Genomic DNA, 21,529 nt, shown 5'->3' on the forward strand with positions numbered 1-21,529 from the left:
CGAGCCGAGGAGCGAACCGGTGGGGACATGCATGCTGCAGACCTGCGTGGACAAACGGGTTCAGTTTGTTGACATTGGCATCATAGCACTCACTTCTACCACGTGGATTTCACTCCTGCTCCTCTCAAACATTGTAGGCACACACACACACTGTGTAGTGATAGCTACACTAACATGCGGACGCTACTTTAAATAGGCTACTTGGTCACAAAACACAGAAAACAGCTACCTGCTGCATGAAGTGGCTAAGAAACGTTTTGTTCTACAACAATAAAGTACAAAAGTGGTCTTACCTGTCGAAAGCTGGATGACTGCAGCCAGAGCCGTTGCTTGACACTATAGGGGCCCTAGGCAAGAAGGTAACACTGGGGCCCTACGGGCTACAAGATTCTATAGAAATGCCGCCCCAAACACAAAGACATTTACAGTGATGATTATATAAGCAACCTTTTTATTTAAATAATGTGTGAACACACATGAAAATATTATCTTAAGGAAACATAAAAAACCTGTACAACACAATCAAAATATATCATAGAAATATGTACTCTCTGAAGACTGTCCACAGTGGTGGAAAGTAACTAAGTAGTTGTACTTTGTTACTGTACTTAGGAAATTTTTCATGTATTTTTTATGTATCCCAAGAAAAAAACAATCCTTGAGTCCAGTTGCCTCAATTTAAACTCTTGGAAATCAAAAGTAAGTACTTAAGACTTTGGTTAAGTAGGATCATTGAAGTAGCACATCTACTTTTACTTGAGTATATAAACGTTTACTTGAGTACTACACTTCAGTACTTCCTCCACCACTGACAACACAAGATATGATGACTAGTATTGTTATTAAGTTTGTCCACAGTGCAGGATCATCAGTGAGACCTGGACACCTCGGAACCTTCCTTTGTTACCAGGTCAGGTGCTGGAGGAGCAGAGGAAGGAGTGGAGGCTCTCAGGTGTTGGACCGCTGCTGGGACGTCCTCTGGAGTGTCCTCACAGGGCTCCACATGACCTGTGTGGTATAAGACCATAATGATCAGCCTGATAATTAACACTGTAAATAATCCAGACTATACCTTCATCTGTGGAGGTTGTGGCTTCTTCATGAGGAGACACAGACAGGTGTTTAAGCACAGCACCTGATGAAAAACAGAATTTAAAAAAGCCATAAAATAACAACTATATGACAATAATTCACTAGCTTGTCATTTACAGAGAAACACCTGAGCATTAATAAACACTAAACAGACTAAATACATACATTAGTTTTTCCTGCTGTGGTTTAGAGCTCATTAACTCTAACAGTAAGTTGTAACGGCAGCACTTAGCTTAATGCTAAACAAGCTAAAGTAGCATTAGCATAGCAGCTACACACTGTTGCTGCATGAGCTAACAAGCTACTTTACAGCTTCATTTACGTTTTTATATACATTTACGTTTTATATCACGTCATTATATTGACGTTTGTAACTCATTTAGCAGACTCAGAGCGACTCACAGTGAACATTTAGGCTGCAGCATGAAGGAGGCTGTAGTGACGTGAAGCCTGCGTCTCTAAAAGTGTTCTGTGATACAATGTGAAAAAAGACAAACAGTGGTGGAGTAAGATGAGCCTGAGCTGTGTCACAGACTCTTACCTCTCTTGTTTTGTCCTCTGCTCCTTCCCTTGCAGCCTGCAGAGTGTGTGCTTCCTCCTTTATTTTGAACGAGCCGCTCCTCTCTGCTCCGAGCAGCGCTGACTCGGGGCCCCGTGGGGGCGAGGGGGGAGTCTGAATGTGTCAATGCGCCAAAACAGCTGTAGTTGAATGGTGGCGCTAACTGACCGTCCGTCTTAGGGCCCCTCTCATGCTCGGGGCCCTAGGCAATTGCCTGGTTTGCCTACCGTGTTGCGACGGCTCTGTACACAACAGACGCGAACAAGCACATGACACATACTGAAGTGGAGCATCTTATGCAGAACACAAGCATCACGCTCCTTAACGTGGATTTCACTCCTGCTCCTCTCAAACATTGTAGGCACATACACACACTGTGTAGTGATAGCTACGCTAACATGCGGGCGCTACTTTAAATAGGCTACTTGGTCACAAAATACAGAAAACAGCTACCTGCTGCATGAAGTGGCTAAGAAACGTTTTGTTCTACAACAATAAAGTACAAAAGTGGTCTTACCTGTCGAAAGCTGGATGACTGCAGCTCTTGCAACAGGTGGAAGTTAAAGTGATTGAAACCAATGAGTAAAATCCATCAGTTTGCATTTCTGATCAAATCTAATTAACCTCTACTCACTGTATCAGAGCTAATTTTACTTGAGTAGTAACCTGAGTAGAATAAATTAATAAAGCATACAAATGTATTGAATTTAACTATAGCCTGACTTCAAACTGCACACACTCTTTTTTATTATGTATAGGTTACTAACAGTTATTTATTAAATACCACTCAATCCTAATCCCCCTTTTTACAGTGTAGGCTATATAACATGTGCAGCAGTAATATGATCATATGTTCCTGCCTGTTTCCAAAACACAGCAGCTCATTAGTCAAAGAATGTTGACCTCATCAACAAGCCTCTGCACAAACACAACACTGCAAGTGACAAACAACATGTAATAAACCCACTAAACATTACACAGCCTTACATGGCTCTAAAGGACAGCAGCCAAAAAGGACCAATACAGAAGGAAGTCCCTGAAACCCAGCAGGCGACTAAGACAGGTCAACAGCCTGTTAGGATCCAATCAAACAGTAAAAAGTACAACAAGCAGCAGTGTGGCCTGTTACAGCTGCTCCTCTGTGTGTTTAATGACCTTTAGTTCTTCTCAGTGTCCTCCCACAGGTGACAACCATCCATGATCACCACAGGTAGGCGGACCTCCACCTCACTTTTTACATTTTTTTAACAGCCTCTTTTACAAAGTAATCCATGCTTTAGTTACTTTATTCAGATCATTTATTGTTACACATTCAGTGTTCAGAGGAAAATGACAACTTCAACAAAGACAGAAAACACCAGTAACATCACAGTTTACTGGCTGAATTTCACAGTATGTGGATAATATTGACATCAAGAATCAAGAATCTTTATTGTCATTATGCAAGGCACATTAAAGTTTTGTTCAGCAGCTCTTGGTTTAAGGCACACAGTAAGACACGTGGAATGAAACAATCAATAATCCAGGTTTAGAACAGGCACATATGGAGCTGTCAGTTTAACACATGTAGCATCATTAGCTTATTAAAAACAACAATTGTTATCAGGTAAATAAAAAAATATATTGATTATGATCTGTGATCAATAAATGTAACATGACAGCAGAGACGCAGCAACACCTGTCGTTCATTCTGATTCAACTGACCTATCTAAAATATAAATAACAAAGTGTATTTGTATCATAACATCTGTCATTGACCAACATGTTTTCTTAATCTGTTTAAAACATGTCGTCCTCTGAGCTGCATTCATCCAGTGCATTAGAGTTTTATCAGATTACAATCAGTCCACCAGTCTGAGTGAGCTGAACAACATCTAACCCAGAACAGAAGAACCAATCAGACGAGAGGAGAAGCAACTTTAAAAAAACCCAGACAGCTCCAGCTCTGTTATGACACTTATACTGTTATACATTCAGGAAACAGATATTTGCACAAACAAGCAACAAATCTTCCTCCTCTGCTTCAAACACATGCACCTCCTCCTCCTCATTTATAAAGATTAACATGAAGAAAAGCTTCATTTGTCCCTCAATGGAGACAAATATTAACTAAAAACTGTCATTGATCAGCAGTGAAACGTCTTCCAGAAACAGGTAACAATCTTAAGAACCTCCAGTCGACACTTCCTGTTCTTCACTGATTTCTTATCGACACAGAATTAACCTGAAACACAGATGAAGAGTTGATGTTGAGCAGTTCATGAAAGGCTCCAAACAGAAGCTGTGCTCTGAGTGTTATGGATCCACAAATGCTTTCTTGCTTTGTATTACAATAAGTTAAATGTTGTTCCTCACCATTCCTTCTCCTCCTTCTTCTGAGTACACATACAGTTATGACAGCCAGGAAAACCGGGAAAACCAGGAAGATGAGAACAACTCCAATGGCAATAAGAGCATGGCTGACTGAAGAAGAAACTGGAACAAACAAAACATCAGTGTTTCCTCATCATAACAAAAGCTGTGTGGAAAGAGTTCAGAAGATGTGGATTCATTTTTTTTATTATTCGTCCTGTAGGTTTTATGGAATAAAGTACAATATTTATTAATATTTAGTTATGAGACTGCAGTGCTCACTGTGCACCTGCTGAAAAAGGTTAAAGGGTCGGATTGATATGTGTTCTATGTGTTTAATCATTATTTTGTTTTATTTCCTCTCACTGCAAAATTGTGAGTTAGTATTAATTAATATTATGAAAAGGATACTTTAGTCTTAAGATACAGGACAATAGCTGACCTGTTCACCTTCAGACTGAGCTCTCACCTCTGTTGGTTCTGATCGCTGCTTGATCCAGCTCAGTGATGATCCTGTCCTCAGCACCAACAAACTGAAACACACAGTGGTACCTCCTCCAGTCTTCAGCTGATGAAACATTCAGATCAACAGTCATCTGGAAGGTTCCATCATGGTTGGGGAGGATCTCTCCGTGCTCCACACCTTCATGAATCTCCTCTCCATCTTTGCTCCAGAACATCAGGGCTCTGTCAGGGTAGAAACCTGTAGCGTGGCAGCTGACTGCAGAGGAGGGAGTCTTCTGGAGGAGAGACACTGAGGGACGATCTGACAGAGAAAAGAAGCACAAGGTGAGGGTGAGGAAATAATCATGAATATAAGGACATGACATCAAACAGGTGATTCTACCTTTTCTGAGCAGGTATCTCCTCCCATATACTATATACTGCTTCAACCACTGAGGACAGTAATGTGTGAGAAAATTAGTATTAAAGATTAATCTAGCTTTGTCCTTGTCCCGCTTTTGTTTGAAGAATGCAGCCTTTTCTGTGAACTTCCATTTGACTGTTTTTGTGTCCACAGATAAGATGTCTTCTCCATCATAACCTAACTGCTGATACCCAATGATCTCATCGGTGTCACTGTCCCATTCACAGACGGACAGTTCCTGTAAAACATGAACACCTGGAGGAGACAAAACTTCATTAAACCTGCAGCACAAGTTATTAAATGATTAAATTACCAAACAGAAGACATTGATAAAGTCTGATTACAACTGGAAATGTGATTTTTTTTACATGTATCCTGTGGGTTTAAACACCTACTGTACCTTCTGTGTGGTTAAAGTGCTGCCTAAATTGATCGAGGTCTCTTTGAAAATCATGAATGGCATCCAGACAGTTCTGGATGTGCCACTGAACATGCTCAGGCTCTTCCTCCTTTAACTTTTGGACCCAGTCCTGTCTGGGTTCTGCCGTCTTCTTGCTGCTGTCACAGTAGCCTACAGGCACTCCATCAACCTTTGAAACAGCCACAAACCTTGGGAAGTTTTGGAGTCCAGAGGATGAAGTGAGGAAATATGTCAGGGAGTGTTTGACTGAAAGACAAAAAGAATCACGAAAACAAAAAAATGAGGCGACAGGCAGGTATGAAGAGATTTTGTAGTTCACCTTGAAGTTTAGATTTACATCCAGCTCTGTGATGAAATCTGTCTTCAGACAAGAACAGAGAGGTTTTCCATGTCCAGCTGAAATCTCTGCACAAACATGATGAAGTTTAACTTTCTGAACTTTCTACAAGCTTCTACCGCACATTTTGACAACAAAGAAAAACGAAAGCTTCTTTTGTTTTACACAAATTAACAAAGTTTGTTTTCTTACTCCACTGTGTGGATAAGCTAAAGGAAATATCGTTTGGATTCTGTCTCTTTACTTCATAAACTATATGATGATGGTAGAACGTGTGAAAGGCTCTTTTTTGAACCCAAACCATGATCTTTTCTAAAAATGAAAGTGAGAACATCATGTACCTAAACCATCAGAGATCAGATTACAGCTCAGGGGTTTCTGTTTGTTTGTTCTTTTCCTACTGTTTCTCTCACTTAGTGAACATTTAGTGACTTTTAGCTTTCAAGATGGAAAAAAAAAAACACATTTGAAACAAATCACAACAAAACTGATGAGTTTGTGTGTAAAAATGTCCAACATGTAAGTAAAAGGACAGCTACTAATCCAAGAGAAGCTAAAGACAACATCAAGAATTAAACTTACCTGAATGAGTGGTTTGAAATAAAACCAGCAGATAAATAAGCTCCATCATGTGAGAACCAAAATAACCAGAGGAACGACTGTGGAAAAAAACAGCAAACAAGAAGAAGAAGAATGCGATCTCATCTGGAGGTGAAACTGGACACGATTGTGGCAAAGTGCCGGTGAGTTCCAGGTTTTTGTTGTGTGAGTTTTGTCTGCTGGTTCAGACACTCGAGGCTCTTGTTGCGTTTGGATCAAGCGGCAACCTTCGGGGCTCAAAGTTGAAGCCCATGCGGAAGTGTCAAAACTTGTAATTCACGCCGCAACTGCTGGGGGCTGGCTCCAAAAGGGAGTCATTTCCCTCCAATGTTAAAATGGCCGATTTCACAGCAGAAAAAAACATGTTTACAGCCTGGTACAAAAAAACCACTCTGGTCTCAGATGATAGGTTTCCTTCTAGTGTCAATTGTACGGGGGGTGAAACTCACTCGTTTCAATTGTATTCTGACTTAAAATTACGCATAATTATGAGCGTTGCCGCTTGAGTGACAGACAGTTGACGTATCACAACGTGAGTTTCCTGCTTCCACGATCGCCCGCCCCCTAAACCCCGCTCGTGCTCCCCCTTTTTGTCCATATTTGGAGTTTTGGCAGACGTGACGCTGCCAACATGGCGGCGGCCATCAACGTCCTGGAACCTCCCACGAGCCTCAGAACAGCTCTTCAGAAACAAACGGGTGACGTCACGGAAACTCTGTCCATAGTTTTTACTGTCAATGGTTTGGATGAGCGGAACTCTTGGACGTCTTTAGACGGTACCCTCTGCGTGGACCCGCGTTACTGGACTCCATACAGGCCACCACAGAACCACCAGCTGCGTGGTGGAGCCATCACATTCCTACACAAGAGGCGGAGGATGGCAGCCAGACCCATCACACGTCATCCGTCTGAGAACCCACACTAAAAGTTTTTTAAACCATACGACGTTTTGAATAATCTTTCAGCCTAAAGTTCACTCACCAGTTCATCACAGACCTCCTTTTAAAGGATCACTTCTGCCCGAGTAATCTGAGTCTGAGTGTAGTGATGTAGTGTGTAGTATATGTATTTTAAACTTTAAAGAAAAAAAACGATCAACTTAATTGAACTAAAATCAAACAATCACTTATGCCATAGGTATTTGTTTCATGCAGGCAGAAAAAAACGTAATGTCCTTTCATAAATCATGTTGAGGCAGGTTTATTTAGTCCACGGTCCCTGCTCACCCAGGTGCATTCTGGTCCACGAGTATCTACCTGCATACCTATATAACCTTGGTGCCCCCTAGTGACGCTAAATCGCAATAATAAATTACCGGTATATAAAGTAAACTAATCAATAACACATTTACATTAAATAAACATATAAACAAACAGCTCCTACACAGTGTTTTCTTCCTCTGTCCCACTTAGAAACTATGCTGGAAGGAAATTTAGGGAAATGGATGTAGCCTATGTCTTCAGTTGTCCCAGAGAGCTGTGAATACCTCACTGTGATCGTAGTGCACTCCAACTAATTATTGCAATTCTCTGCTTCTCCTAGGATGCATCAGAAAACTGATCCAGGTGACTGAAGGTTTGACATCAGACTTAAATCTGACTTTTCTTTGTGTTTTGCTGTCGTACTGTAAAGTCTGTGGGTCTCTTCTCAGACATCTGACACATGCAAAGACTGTTTTTTTGTTCTCTACATTTTATTGTGTTTACTGAAGTCTGATTGTTATGATCTTACAGAAATACTGCATGTTTCTTCTGTTTATGTTCTCTAGAGCCCCCTAATGCTGAAACATTATAATGCAAATGAAGACCAGATCCAACAAGCATGTTAAATTTGTATAAAGATGTAAAAAGTGTAAAATGAAGACTTTACTGTTTCTTCTGCTTTGTCACGTTTCACTGGATAAATTAAAACATGGATCACTCCAACACCACAGGCTGTCATCAGAGATGCGACACTGACAGAGCAGCAAAAATAAACTTTAACAGGAAGTTCCTTGGTCAGGTCTGTCCTCAGTGGTTGAAGACACTTCTGCACTATGGTCACAGAACTGTGTAAAGCTGCCATGCCTTGCCATGCCAACAGGGGGCACTGGTCTGCATTCACCACAGTACTCAGTACACAGTACTGCTCATTATGAGGAAGTGATTAAATAAAAGATGTAGAATACAGTGTGAACTAAAGACATGAGGAGAGGAAAAAGTATGCACGCAGACCACATTTGAACAAGAACAGATCTTTATTTATTGTTATTGTTAAACAAAAAATGGAGTTTCAGTCTCAGCAGGAACATCTGTCTAATACTGTTTCCATCCAGTCAACTTGGTCAACTCCCACAACTTTCACAAACTTAGGGAAAGTTTGGTCCAGATAATGCAGTGATTATTCAGGGAATGTTTGTACAGGCTATAAAATGAAATAATGTCTGACACTGAGCAGAGCTGATAACACTCGTCATGCACAAACAACATAACAGCACGGTATGCAACATCTACATCTGTGAGTGATATTGATGAATGGGTTAATCCAGCGTTGCCTCTGCTTGTCTGTGGCTAAAGTCCAAAACACACCGCATCATTTAACACTGATTTTGGTACATTAGGTCAGGGTTCTGCAGCTACAACCACATGTATACTTAAAAATTCATGCTGTGACTGCTTTAGGTCAGTTTTCATTTTAGCAATACGACAGCTGTGGAAGATGTAACTTCACTAAAACAAAAAAACTACATACAAAGATACAAAAAATAAAGCATAACTACATAATTTGAGTATTGAGTAACAGACAGAATGTGAAAAACGTGTTATAATAGATAGATTGATATAATAATAATAGTTTGATCCTCTAAAATGTTTCTAATATGTCATGCCATTAATAACAAAAAGGGTACAGAAGTAACAATAAGTCATTTTACCACATTGTATAGGTCAGGCATCAGGCTTCTGGATTTAGTTCAGAGGTGTTGTCAGGACCTGAAAAGTCAGAAGAACCGAGTTATTCCCATGACATGCAGGCAGGAACTACAAAATCTAGAAAAATCTACTGTGTGTGTGTTTGTGCGAGATGAACTTGAAGTAAAGTTTTACACACGGCGTCGAGGGAATTTGACTAAAACAAACAAAAGCTGAACACCTGGCAGAATGTGTCAATAATCTGAAACCTGGAAAGAGATGCCAAACATTTTAATACTAATGAGGGGATCAAATTGTCTCTGAGCCATATTTAATGTCAGTCTCACCTCTGTTGGTTCTGATCAGGGTTCCATCCAGCTCAGTGATGATCCTGTCCTCAGCACCCTCAAACTGAAACACACAGTGGTACCTCCTCCAGTCTTCAGCTGATGCAACATTCAGATCAACACTCATCTGGAAGGTTCCATCATGGTTGGGGAGGATCTCTCCGTGCTCCACACCTTCATGAATCTCCTCTCCATCTTTGCTCCAGAACATCAGGGCTCTGTCAGGGTAGAAACCTGTAACATGGCAGCTGACTGCAGAGGAGGGAGTCTTCTGGAGGAGAGACACTGAGGGACGATCTGAGAGAGAAAAGAAGCACAAGGTGAGGGTGAGGAAATAATAATGAATATAAGGACATGACATCAAACAGGTGATTCTACCTTTTCTGAGTAGGTATTTTCTCCCATATTTCAAATACTCCTTCAATCACTGAGGACAAATTTTGGTGAAAAAAAATTTAATAAAGCGCAATCTATCTTTGTCCTTGTCCCACTTCTGTTTGAAGAATGCAGCCTTTTCTGTGACCTGCCATGTCAGTGTTTTCAGGTCCATTGATAAGACGTCCTCTCCATCATAACCAAACCGCTGATACCCACTTAACTTATCAGTGTCATTGTCCCATTCACAGCTGGACAGCTCCTGGAAAACATGAACACCTGGAAGAGACAAAACTTCATTAAACCTATCAGTTAATAAATTGATTATTTGATTGACAAACAGAAAACATTGATTAAGTCTGTTAACAATTGGACATTTCACGTGACCAAGATTTGTGTATCCTGTGGTTTTAAACACCTACTGTACCTTCTGTGTGGTGAAAGTGCTGCCTAAATTGATCGAGGTCTCTTTGTGAAACATGGATGACATCCAGGCAGTTCTGATTGTGCCACTCAAGATGCTGAGGTTCTTCCTCCATTAATGTTTTGGTCCAGTCCTGTCTGGGTTCTGCTGTCTTCTTGCTGCTGTCACAGTAGCCTACAGGCACTCCATCAACATTTGAAACAGCCACAAACCTTGGGAAGTTTTGGAGTCCAGAGGATGAAGTGATGAAATATGTCAGGGAGTGTTTGACTGAAAGACAAAAAGAGACACAAACACAAAACGTCTGTGATCAGATCTAACTATGATCATGTAAAGTCCTCAGGTCGTGGCAGGATAACATGGCAGCTGATAACATGGCAGACAAGAACAGAGCTGTTTCCCATGTCCAGCTGAAATCTCAGCACAAGACAACAAAAGAAAATGATCTGAATCCACCCACAGTTTGAGTAACAAGTTGAAGGAAACATCATCCATCCATCCATCTCTTAGCCTTCATCCTGCAGTGCAGGGTTGCAGGTGCTGCCCCAGGAACAAATACATGAAGATAGAGGGGGTATTTCAGGACCTGTGAGGCTGCACTTTGCCTTGTGTGTTAAAAGTGTGAAAGGCTCTTTTTGAACCCAAACCATGATCGTTTCTAAAAATGCAAGAGAGAACATAATAGGCTACACCCAAACCATCAGAGATCAGAGTACAGCACTAGTTTCTGTTTTATTGGACTTTTGTTTTAGTGTGTTTGTGTAAAAATGTCCAGCTTGTAAAATGACAGCTACTAATCCAACAGCAGCTAAAGTCAACATCAAGAATTAAACTTACCTGAATGAGTGGTTTGAAATAAAACCAGCAGATAAATGAGCAGATAAACCAACAAGTGACAGACAGAGCAGTCTGATAACATCCCCGTGACCTCAACTGGACATTATTGGACACGATTAAATGGTGAAGTGTTGGTGGGTGTAGGATCCACGCAGCCTGTTGGTGCTTTCAGTTCTTTGTTGTGTGAGTTTTCATTCAGACAATCGAGACTCTTGTTAGGTTTGGATGAGCGGAAGTCTTTGACACATGAAGACAATACCCTCTGTGTGGATCCGCTGGACTCTGTAGCACCACACAGATCCCCCACCCGCTGCTGCGTGGTGGAGTCATCACATCACAGATCCACAAGAGGCGGAGTATGGCAGCCAGCCCTGGAACCGAACCCACTAAAACACCTTTTTTTTACGCCGTGACGTTTTCTAATCACAGACACCCTTTGCTGTAAAAGATGCCTTCTGTCTGAATAATACAGAGCCAAGCCAGAGTTTTCTGTTTCATTTGTGTCCATGTTATTTGAATCAGTCCTTTCACACACGGCCCTAAAGGCCGTTCCCTCTGTTTTTATAATGCTTTTTATTAATTAACATGGATTGTTGTGACTATTTGTCAAAAATATTTAAACTCTAAAGAAACAAAACCGAACTGCTCTCTCTCCTGCGCTGGTAAACAAACAAACAAACAAACCTTTAGCCCACCCAGGTGCATTCTGGTCCACTGGTGTCCACCTGTCTACGGTACCTATATAACCTTGGTGCCACCTAGTGACGCTAAATCGCAATAATAAATTAAATAAAGTAAACTAATCAATAAACAATAACCCAACATAAAATTGTGAAATTTCCCAGCTTGGGGTGAATGAAGTATAAATAAATAAATTGTTGTTCTCTACATTTTATTGTGTTTACTGAAGTAATTTTATGGTCTTACAAAAATACTGCACGTGTCTTGTGTTTATGCTCTCTACTGTCCTCTAGTGCTGAAACATTACAACGCAACCCAAGACCAGATCCAGGGAGGTTTCTGCATGCATGTTGTATAAAGATGTAAACAAGAGTAAAATGAAGACTTCACTTGTGTTTCTTCTGCTCTGTCACGCTTCATCAGCAGGTAAGAACACACTGCTCATAACCTGGTAGACTGCTGGTTCTCACTGTAAATTCATGCCCTCACTGTTGACAGTTTCAAAGGTGAATGTTTTAATGTATCCAGTGAATGTGTTGTGTTTAAATAAAGTAAGGTGTGTGGTAGATTATTTCTTTGTGGTAATGCTTCTTGGCGATAAATCTGCAGCAGAGAAAAGTATCCGGGTTGAGCCCATGAAATATTTCCCAACATTATAAACGTCATTCGTCCCACAGTCACACACACACACACACACACACACTGAGGTATTTCCTCACTGGATCCTCTGGAGTTTCAGCTTTCCCTGAATTCTTCCCGTCGTGTAGCTGTCCTGTGCATTGACTCAGTATTCTGACAGAGGAGGACAATAACTTCAGTGAAGACAGCATTCTCTCTCCACAGCATAAAATCCCATCTCACCCGCATTGCCCCTCATTCACATGTTATATTTGTAAACAGATATAACATAACTCTGGCTTGGCTCTGCTCAGTCAGAAGTAATCCTTCACAGCAAAAAAGAGGTCTGTGATGAACTGGTGAGTGAACTTTAGTGGCTGAAAGAGAAGTGCAGAGATTATTCAATCAAACATTTAAACAATTTCCCCCCGGGGATCAATAAAGTATTTCTGATTCTGATTCTGAGAAAACGTCGTATGTTAGTGTTCTCAGGCGGATGACGTGTGATGGGTCTGGCTGCCATACTCCGCCTCTTGTGCAGGAATGTGATGGCTCCACCACGCAGCTGGTGGTTCTGTGGTGGCATATAGAGTCCAGTAACGCGGGTCCACACAGAGGGTATACCTTCTAAAGAGTTCCGCTCCTCCAAATTTAACAAGAGCCTCGACTGTCTGAATAAAAACTCACACAACAAAGACCTGGAAGCACCAACATGCTGCGTGTACACTCACCGGCACTTTGCCAGAATCGTGTCCAGTTTCACCTCCAGATTAGAATGTAAACAAACAGCTGTAGCTTTGGTTTCCTACACCCTCACATTCTTCAAGCTTCCGTGTCTTATCCTTATAGGCGATAAAATGATGGAGCTCATTTTTCTGCTGGTTTTATTTCAAACCACTCATTCTGGTAAGTTTTTTTCTGATGCTGTAATCCGATCTCTGATGGTTTAGGTACATGATGTTCTCTCTTTCACTTTTTAAAAAACATCATGGTTTGGGTTCAAAAAGTGTGGGGTGGGTGCCGAATGTAAATTATCACATACAACTATTTTTCTTGCATTTAGATATATGACAAAGTCTAAATGTAAATGTTAAATGTAAATCAGTGTCCCTCTCCCGGTCCATGTCGCCTTAACTCCTGCCCGAGATGGTCCGGGCAGCAATGAGCGTCCCTCTTTGGGGAATATGCTGGAACACTGGGGAGCCCCAGGAGTGCAGGGGAGCGGGTGCCCAGCTTCCCTGCGCTCTTGGAGCTCCCCAGTGCTCCAGCACATTTCCCCAGAGAGGGACGCTCATTGTACCTGCAGCGCGGAAAGGGTGCTCCCTGGCTGGGCAGCCCGCTCCCGTGCGCCCCGTCAATAACAATACTATTTCGTGGCCATGAATTAATATTTCCACGATTTATTTATTTTTTTACCATGTCATCAGAGGGGTTCTGTAGCGTGGCTTCACTTTTAACACAGCTTAAACAATGTTTTATTAATATTTCTTTTCATTGACCTCATTCGTCCCACAGTCAAACACACACTGAGGTATTTCCTCACTGGATCCTCTGGAGTCTCAGCTTTCCCTGAATTCATGGGTGTTGTGGAGGTTAATGGCATTCAGGGAGGTTATTGTGACGCAGACACATTTGGACCAAAACAGGACTGGGGACAATCTGTGGAGGCACACGATCCAAATCAGGTGCACTTCTACCGAAATGAGTGCTACAATAGAAAACCTTATTTCTTTAAAGAAGTTATTTCCACTCTGAAACAACGTTTGAACCAAACTGAAGGTGAGCTGCGTTTATTTTTTCTTTACCATGCATGGAAGCATGTCAACACCTCACAAAGAAAATGTGCTTATAAATATATATATATATATATATATATACTAGAGTTGCACTCTAACCTGCATAGCCTCCAGTGTACTCACTGGTTAAATAAAAAGGGGTACATAAAATACTCAGACATACTCAACATGTACAATGAAACACTGAAAGTGCATCCAACATAGGAAGTGTTTTGTGTCCAATATGTGTAGCAAACTGTGCACATAATTATTTACAGGGGATGTTTTATGTCCTGTGTGCATGTTTTGGAAAACACAGTAATGGAAAATCATAAAGTCATTGCTCTCTCTCTCTCTCTCTCTCAGGTGTCCACATTTTACAGTTGATGTCTGGCTGTGAACTGGACGACACCACAGGACAGGTCAGTGGTTTCCTGCAGTATGGTTATGATGGAGAAGACTTCATAACACTGGACCTGAACAATCTGACGTGGATCGCTTCGACACCAAAGGCTGTCATCACCAAACAGAGCTGGGACACAAACAGAGAAAGAATAAACTTTAATGGGGGGTTCCTCACTGAGATGTGTCCTCAGTGGTTGAAGACAATTCTGCAACATGGAGCGAAAACTCTGCTGAGAACAGGTACAGACACAAGTCCCGACAGACAGTTTGTTGTATCTTCCCAGAATTTTCTGTGGCACACATGGAGACATTTTGACATTTTTTCATGACTTATTTAAACATTTAAAGCCTCTGCTGCTCCCTGTCCCTCCACTGTCTCCATCTTCTCTCCTCCCTCCAGATCTTCCCTCAGTGTCTCTCCTCCAGAAGACTCCCTCCTCTGCAGTCAGCTGCCACACTACAGGTTTCTACCCTGACAGAGCCCTGATGTTCTGGAGCAAAGATGGAGAGGAGATTCATGAAGGTGTGGAGCATGGAGAGATCCTCCCCAACCATGATGGAACCTTCCAGATGAGTGTAGATCTGAATGTTTCATCAGTCCCAGAGGAGGACTGGAGGAGGTACCACTGTGTGTTTCAGTTTGTTGGTGCTGAGGACAGGATCATCACTGAGCTGGACAGAGCAGCAATCAGAACCAACAGCAGTAAGTTATTAAAAGAACAGTGAGGTCTGTGAATGAAATTCTGTTGTAGAAACGACTTCTGAATTTTCTGGTTTCAGTTCCTCCCTCAGAGTTTCCTGCTGGTGTCGTCATTGGAGTTGTTGTTGGACTGCTGCTGCTGCTGCTGCTGCTCCTCTGCATGGCTGCACTGCTCCTCTGGAAGAAGAACAAAAATGGTGAATAAATAACAAATCAAATCTGCTGTTTGACTTAAAGAGGCTGATGTTCAGCTATTATTATCAACATTTTAACTTAACGTTTGAGTACTTTTGATGTTTGAGCTGATGATTTTATTCAGATTACAAAGAAGGATCAGTCATAATAATATTATAATGTGACGACTGTAAGAGAAGAAACAATGCAGAGACAAGAATGGATTAGGTTCATGACAGATATTCATGTGAAATATCTTTTCTCTGTTTCAGACTGTCGTCCTCCTTCTGGTAAGTCAAACTTCTATTTTGTTAGTAACAAGCTGCTCATGACTTTTCTGACTGTTTCCTGTGTTTACAGTTTGTTTCTGTTCTTTCAGCTCCTGAGAGCATCGCAGAGCTCTCTGAGACCCTGAATCCACCAACCTGACATCATGTGAGGGTCAAACAGTGACTCAGGATGTTTGTCATCACTCCAGTTATAGAACAGCATCTCAGACCAAAGTGAGGACGGGTCTCCTGGCACGTTATAGCTGCAGGTGATTTTAATCACTTAGCATCACATTTACACAAACATCACTGGAGTTTACACTGTGACCCCCCCCCCCCCCCCCCCCCCCCCCCCAAGCTGGAACAGTCAGACCACCTTTCTGTGTTTCTCATCCCCATCTGTGTATTATGTTTACAGAACATTCTGCAGTATTTTAACTGTACATTATGTCCTTAGTACTGTCCTCATCCTGTGCACACTGTAAATACTGTAGATCCTGCACTTGATGCGTATTGACCCATCCATCCATCCATCTATCTTCAACCGCTTATCCGGGGCCGGGTCGCGGGGGCAGCAGTCTAAGCAGGGACACTGCTTCTACTGTCATTATCATTGTTAGATTCAAGTGTCAGATGTTTTGCTCTGTATGTATTGTTTTCATTCAATAAAGTCACTTAAACTAGAAAAGACGGCAGATTAAACTGCCGCTTCATGTCCAGATTTATCAGGAATACGTGTCAACAGGAAGCAAAGTCTTTATCATTTTGTCATCGGTGCTACTGAACAATAAATTCAGCTGGATGATAAGTAAAACATACACAATTTATTTACATGTACACTTATACAAAAGAGGACAAAAGAGAAGCACAGACACTCAGAGAAGGAAGCAGCGCCCCCTGCATGTAAACACTGACATGACACGAGACAGAGATCTGCACAAAAGTGACACCCAGAGAGCACATGTGTCAGAAACATCAGGAAACAACATTAAAAGTGCAGATTTATTGTGTTACATGGTCTCATAATTATGATTTATTCAGTAGAAAATGATTAATGACATTAATGACAGCATAACCTCACTGGAGTTCCTTTGGGAGTCTGTGAAGACACATCAACAAATATTAGTATATGTGTGAATATGGATCAGACACAGGATAAAAATGAAGTACTCACAGTGTCAGGATCAGAATCTGAAGCTACAAACAAAAAACAAACAAACATAAATATGAAGAACTGATGACCATGTAAACAAATTAAACAATGTGCTTCAGTATTAATGGGGAGAAAACTTACTGCTTGCAGCTCTGAATCCTAAAACACAGAGATTACACTTGTAAAAATGATGAACTGATAATTATGTGTATCACAGATTCATCAGCCTCTTTAAGTCAAACAGCAGATTTGATTATTATTTATTCACCCTTTTTGTTCTTCCAGAGGAGCAGTGCAGTGATGCAGAGCAGCAGCAGCAGCAGAAGTCCAACAACAACTCCAATGAGCACACCAGCAGGAAACTCTGAGGGAGGAACTGAAACCAAAACATTCAGAAGTCGTTTCTACAACAGAATTTCATTCACAGACCTCACTGTTCTTTTAATAACTTACTGCTGTTGGTCCTGATCACTGCTCTGTCCAGGTCCATGATGATCTTGTCCTCAGCACCAACAAGCTGAAACACACAGTGGTACCTCCTCCAGTCTTCCAATGATGAAACATTCAGATCAACACTCATCTGGAAGGTCCCATCATGGTTGGGGAGGATCTCTCCGTGCTCCACACCTTCATGAATCTCCTCTCCATCTTTGCTCCAGAACATCAGGGCTCTGTCAGTGTAGAAACCTGTAGCGTGGCAGCTGACTGCAGAGGAGGGAGTCTTCTGGAGGAGAGACACTGAGGGAGGATCTGGAGGGAGGAGAGAAGATGGAGACAGTGGAGGGACAGGGAGCAGCAGAGAAATGTCATAGAAAGAAGCTGTACCTGTTCTCAGCAGAGTTTTCTCTCCATAGTGCAGAAACATCTTCAACCACTGAGGACAGACCTCAGTGTACAGCCTCTCATTGTATTTTATTCTCCCTCTCTCAGTGTCCCATCTCTGTTTGGTGATGACAGCCTTTGGTGTTGGAGCGATCCACGTCAGTGTGTTCAGGTCCAGTGTTATGAAGTCTTCTCCATCATAACCATACTGCAGGAAACCACTGACCTGTCCTGTGGTGTCATCCAGTTCACAACCAGACATCAACTGTAAAATGTGGACACCTGAGAGAGAGAGAGAGAGAGAGAGAGAGAGAGAGAGAGAGAGAGAGAGAGAGAGAGAGAGAGAGAGAGCAACAAACAATGGCTTTATGAAGGTTACACATCAAGTGTGTGTCTGTTGTGGAGCACTTGGATGTGATAATTCATGTCATTATATTAATATTAATATTAATCTATATCTTAAAGTGGACTTTGTTTTTGTTTAGTGTCCTCAAGTGCCCTAAAAGGCCGCTATACATAATAATAATAATTATTATTAACATGGACAGATCTTTAATTACATAGTTTTCCTTTGTTGTCTGTTTTATTGTATGTGTTGTATTATATCTGATCAGTTTTAATGTCTTTATATCTATTTGTTTATATTAACAAGAAAGGTATGATTGGACTGATTTGTAAAACAAAGCAGATGTGGATGAAGAAAGTTGGTGACATTGTATTTTATATGTTCAAACTATTTCTAAGTATACTTTTTACAATTGTACAACTTATCTCTGTCTCTTTATCATCCCATTTTCTGAGGCCTCCATAAATGATACAACAACAGATAATAAACACAGCTCACCTTCAGTTTGGTTGAAGCGCTGTTTCAGTGAAATCATTTCTTTGAACAGAAAAGGTCTTTTATTGTAGCACTCATTCCGGTACCACTGCTCCTGATCTGGATCGTGTTCCGCCACAGTTTGTCCCCAGTCCTGTTTGGGTCCGAATGTGTCTGCGTCACAATAACCTGCCTGAACGTTATCAACCTCCAAAACACCCAGAAATTCAGGGAAAGCTGAGACTCCAGAGGATCCAGTGAGGAAATACCTCAGTGTGTGTTTGACTGTGGAACAAATGAGGTTTATTATGTCAGTGAAAAGAAATATTAATACATCATTCACTGGATAATTTATAACATTCACATTAAGCGGTCAAAGGTGAAAGTACGAGTTTACAGTTTACAGTCAGATGATTTGAAGCAGCGCAGCAAACCGTGTAAAGTCTTCCAGATTATGAGCAGTGTGGTCTTACCTGCTGATGAAGCGTGACAGAGCAGAAGAAACAGAAGTAAAGTCTTCATTTTACTCTGGTTTTGTAAAATCTTTGGAAGTAGAACTTGTGTCGTGTACAGTGGTGCCAAAGTCTACAGACAGTTACGCCTTGGTTTGATTGGTCGGTAGACTCCCAATCAGAAACAGCTAACCCTGTACCGCTGTACACGTGGAAATTTGAGTTGTAAATACAGGACCAGTGTCGCCGATAACAATACCGATACAGATACTTTTACTTCATACATACAATCATTATTTTTTTGCCCTTAATTAGTTGATATTGATTAGCAGAATAATATCCTTATAAATATATAAAAATCCTCGTGAGAGCCATGGCTCTTTATGAATCATGTAGGTGGAATAACCTAATTAAGATAATTTGATAAAAGTCTAACACGTATCTGCATGTAGCCTAAATATGAAGAATAAAGATCCTTCAACAGTTATCACAAAAGCATAAATATATTAATCATACTTAAATACATATCAGTATAAACATATATAATTATATTATTAGATATATTTTGGAATTTGAGAAAAACTAGATTTATTTCAGCTGGTGATATGACGTGATGACAGTTCATTCTGCTAAAATTGCATGTGTTAATCACTGCACTCAGAAAGACACCAAATCATTGCTGCAGAATACTCAGTCTGAACTTATACTTCTTTAAATCATCTCCTGGATATTCATGAGTGTTTTGCAGTAAATCCTTTGTCAGTGACCACTGTCTCTGGTTCATGTTTGGGGATCTGCCTCCTCCTCCCTCTGTTTACTCTGCAGCTCGAGGTCTTTGGGCTCTGCTGCTTTATTTTTATGTTTGTGTAAATGAGTTGTGTTTCCACAGTGGCAGGTCGCTTTCACAAGTAGCAGTTTCTTCTTCTCGTCTGTCGCTGTGAAATTACTCCAAACAGCGCTCCTCTTCCTCTCTGCCATCTCCATGACGCTAGCTGCACTTTACAGCCAATCAGGAGCTTCGTCTGCTCCGGCAGAGTGCGCCTGCGCACTGAGCAGAGTGAGCGAGGAGCGAGGATCCTAACTTTGGTATCGATACTATCGATATTTGGATCGATTCGCCCACCCCTAGCGGAAATGCTACTACGAGCGGAGGGTATCCCAGCCGCGTCCCGTAAGCAGTCCCTGGGAAAGCTGTTGGTTCCGTTCGGGCAATATCACAATGCTCGTTCCACTGGCTTCTCGAAAACGACGTGGGCTACGTGAAGTTACGTATTGAAATCAACTTTTATGTTTTATAACGCTCTGTTTATTTGTAGACGGTGGCGTTTACGGCACATAACGATTCCACACTAAGTCAAAATACTACAACGAAACCTGCATTAAGACGTAAAATAGTATAAATATAATTAATCGTAAACTATGGTCACAACAATATAAATAGTAAATATTTTGCTGAATAAAACGTGTGTGTGTTTTATTGAATGTTTTATCTGTGTATGCATACACAGAGGCTGTATGAGGATGAAAGAGCTGTTAATTTCTCTGTCCATCCTGTCATTAGGCTCTTTTTAAGCCTTGCTGTGTATTTTTGACCAGTATACTTACTGTAAAATCACACTCATGCTTACTATGTCTGTACTAAGTTCATGTTTTATGATTTCAGACTACTGGATAGACACAGAGCTGAGGTGACAAACCCAAACAGAAAGGGGGAAATCTTAAACCAGTGGATCAAGGACCACCTCAATGAATATGCAGAGAGTTTCTGACAGGTTTGCGGTCTTCTTGAAGCAAACATTGACAAATGCATCTATGGCCAGAGAGGTTTCGGACTGCACACCTTTCTGGAGATGTGGGACCTCTACAGGCAGTACTCATGCCAGAAAGACAGGCCAGCACGTTATAATGAGCAGCAGAGGGAGGGGAGGTCAAGAAGGCACACACTTCTGTGAGGAGGTGGCTGAACACTCCTCTGACACACATCACAAGCATCCAGATGGAAAGGTTCAGAAAATATATTTTTGACAAGGAGCAGGTAAGTGCTATGAAACATGAAAAGCAGAACAGTATAGATAATGACTGACTGTAAACATACTTACCATTTCTTGCCTTTGGAAATGACAATTTGACCAATAATAATTATGACTTGTCTAGCAACTGCATGCAAGAAAATCCTGGGGTCCCTCATGTTGGCCTGATGATGATGCAGAACTAGTAGCTGCTAGCCAGTCTGGAAGGTGAGTCATGGAATTCACAGTCAGAATAAAGTGTAGTTAAAATATGAAATTACTTCCTATGTAATTTCTTAGACTCTATTAGGCCCCAAGAGTCCCAATCCACCCAGTCCACTGTTCAGCTTAAACAGCCCAAGCAGTCAGAGTCTCCTGTCCAGGCAAAGCTTGTGTCCACTGTCCAGTCTAAATCCAGTCCATTATATATATATATATATATATATATGAAATGTATGTATCATGGTGGTTTCTAATGATTGTTCAAATTTGACCTCATTTACATTGTCTCCACTGTGGTCTGAGTAATGTGTATGTTTGTGTTTTTGTTT

At 41.2% G+C, this 21,529-nt stretch overlaps 3 protein-coding genes, 1 long non-coding RNA gene and 1 pseudogene across 6 annotated transcripts; 2 read left to right on the forward strand and 3 right to left on the reverse strand.

The window, feature by feature from the left end:
- Positions 1–2,931: 2,931 nt before the first annotated feature.
- Positions 2,932–6,569, reverse strand: LOC114449656 (major histocompatibility complex class I-related gene protein-like). Its single transcript, XM_028427477.1, has 6 exons — positions 6,212–6,569; positions 5,272–5,538; positions 4,851–5,126; positions 4,473–4,769; positions 4,007–4,126; positions 2,932–3,875 (listed from the first exon to the last, which is right to left on the reverse strand). The coding sequence occupies exons 1-6, from the start codon at positions 6,258–6,260 to the stop codon at positions 3,871–3,873; spliced, it is 1,014 nt and encodes a 337-aa protein (XP_028283278.1). The 5' UTR covers positions 6,261–6,569; the 3' UTR covers positions 2,932–3,870.
- Positions 6,570–8,992: 2,423 nt separating this feature from the next.
- On the reverse strand, positions 8,993–12,987 carry LOC114449712 (major histocompatibility complex class I-related gene protein-like; annotated as a pseudogene).
- On the forward strand, positions 12,090–16,410 carry LOC114449434 (major histocompatibility complex class I-related gene protein-like). 3 transcript variants are annotated; one of them, XR_003671993.1, is made up of 8 exons: positions 12,090–12,207; positions 13,915–14,178; positions 14,541–14,819; positions 14,980–15,282; positions 15,360–15,476; positions 15,726–15,743; positions 15,833–15,991; positions 16,217–16,410. XR_003671993.1 is itself a non-coding variant. In XM_028427114.1 (7 exons), the coding sequence occupies exons 1-7, from the start codon at positions 12,129–12,131 to the stop codon at positions 15,880–15,882; spliced, it is 1,110 nt and encodes a 369-aa protein (XP_028282915.1). In that variant the 5' UTR covers positions 12,090–12,128; the 3' UTR covers positions 15,883–16,410. The 3 variants fall into 3 exon arrangements, 2 of the variants coding, with proteins under 2 accessions (XP_028282915.1, XP_028282927.1); XM_028427114.1 differs by having other exon boundaries at positions 15,833–16,410; XM_028427126.1 differs by lacking the exon at positions 12,090–12,207 and adding an exon at positions 13,064–13,305 and having other exon boundaries at positions 15,833–16,410.
- Positions 16,411–16,527: 117 nt separating this feature from the next.
- On the reverse strand, positions 16,528–19,128 carry LOC114449526 (major histocompatibility complex class I-related gene protein-like). Its single transcript, XM_028427264.1, has 8 exons — positions 18,991–19,128; positions 18,542–18,802; positions 17,701–17,979; positions 17,329–17,625; positions 17,144–17,251; positions 17,017–17,034; positions 16,897–16,919; positions 16,528–16,821 (listed from the first exon to the last, which is right to left on the reverse strand). Exons 1-8 carry the CDS (start codon positions 19,037–19,039, stop codon positions 16,783–16,785), a joined length of 1,074 nt encoding a protein of 357 aa, XP_028283065.1. The 5' UTR covers positions 19,040–19,128; the 3' UTR covers positions 16,528–16,782.
- An 888-nt stretch (positions 19,129–20,016) lies between these two features.
- On the forward strand, positions 20,017–21,399 carry LOC114452586 (uncharacterized). The gene is made up of 3 exons (XR_003672287.1): positions 20,017–21,004; positions 21,124–21,206; positions 21,279–21,399. It is a non-coding gene; the product is annotated as an uncharacterized LOC114452586 (long non-coding RNA).
- The last annotated feature ends 130 nt before the right edge of the window (positions 21,400–21,529 follow it).

This window comes from Parambassis ranga, chromosome 2 (assembly GCF_900634625.1).
Source record: "Parambassis ranga chromosome 2, fParRan2.1, whole genome shotgun sequence".
NCBI classification, from domain to species: domain Eukaryota; kingdom Metazoa; phylum Chordata; class Actinopteri; family Ambassidae; genus Parambassis; species Parambassis ranga.

Excerpts from the sequence above, each read along its gene's own strand:
- LOC114449656 (XM_028427477.1), bottom strand. The coding sequence starts at position 6,260 with ATGATGGAGCTTATTTATCTGCTGGTTTTATTTCAAACCACTCATTCA. Across the intron at positions 5,539-6,211 it reads ATTTCAAACCACTCATTCAG|TCAAACACTCCCTGACATAT; the intron begins GTAAGTTTAATT and ends TTTGTCTTTCAG. Across the intron at positions 4,770-4,850 it reads GAGATACCTGCTCAGAAAAG|ATCGTCCCTCAGTGTCTCTC; the intron begins GTAGAATCACCT and ends TTTCTCTGTCAG.
- LOC114449434 (XM_028427114.1), top strand. The coding sequence starts at position 12,129 with ATGTTGTATAAAGATGTAAACAAGAGTAAAATGAAGACTTCACTTGTG. Across the intron at positions 14,179-14,540 it reads ACGTTTGAACCAAACTGAAG|GTGTCCACATTTTACAGTTG; the intron begins GTGAGCTGCGTT and ends TCTCTCTCTCAG. Across the intron at positions 14,820-14,979 it reads GAAAACTCTGCTGAGAACAG|ATCTTCCCTCAGTGTCTCTC; the intron begins GTACAGACACAA and ends TCCTCCCTCCAG.
- LOC114449526 (XM_028427264.1), bottom strand. The coding sequence starts at position 19,039 with ATGAAGACTTTACTTCTGTTTCTTCTGCTCTGTCACGCTTCATCAGCA. Across the intron at positions 17,980-18,541 it reads GCGCTTCAACCAAACTGAAG|GTGTCCACATTTTACAGTTG; the intron begins GTGAGCTGTGTT and ends TCTCTCTCTCAG. Across the intron at positions 16,822-16,896 it reads CAGATTCTGATCCTGACACT|ACTCCCAAAGGAACTCCAGT; the intron begins GTGAGTACTTCA and ends GTGTCTTCACAG.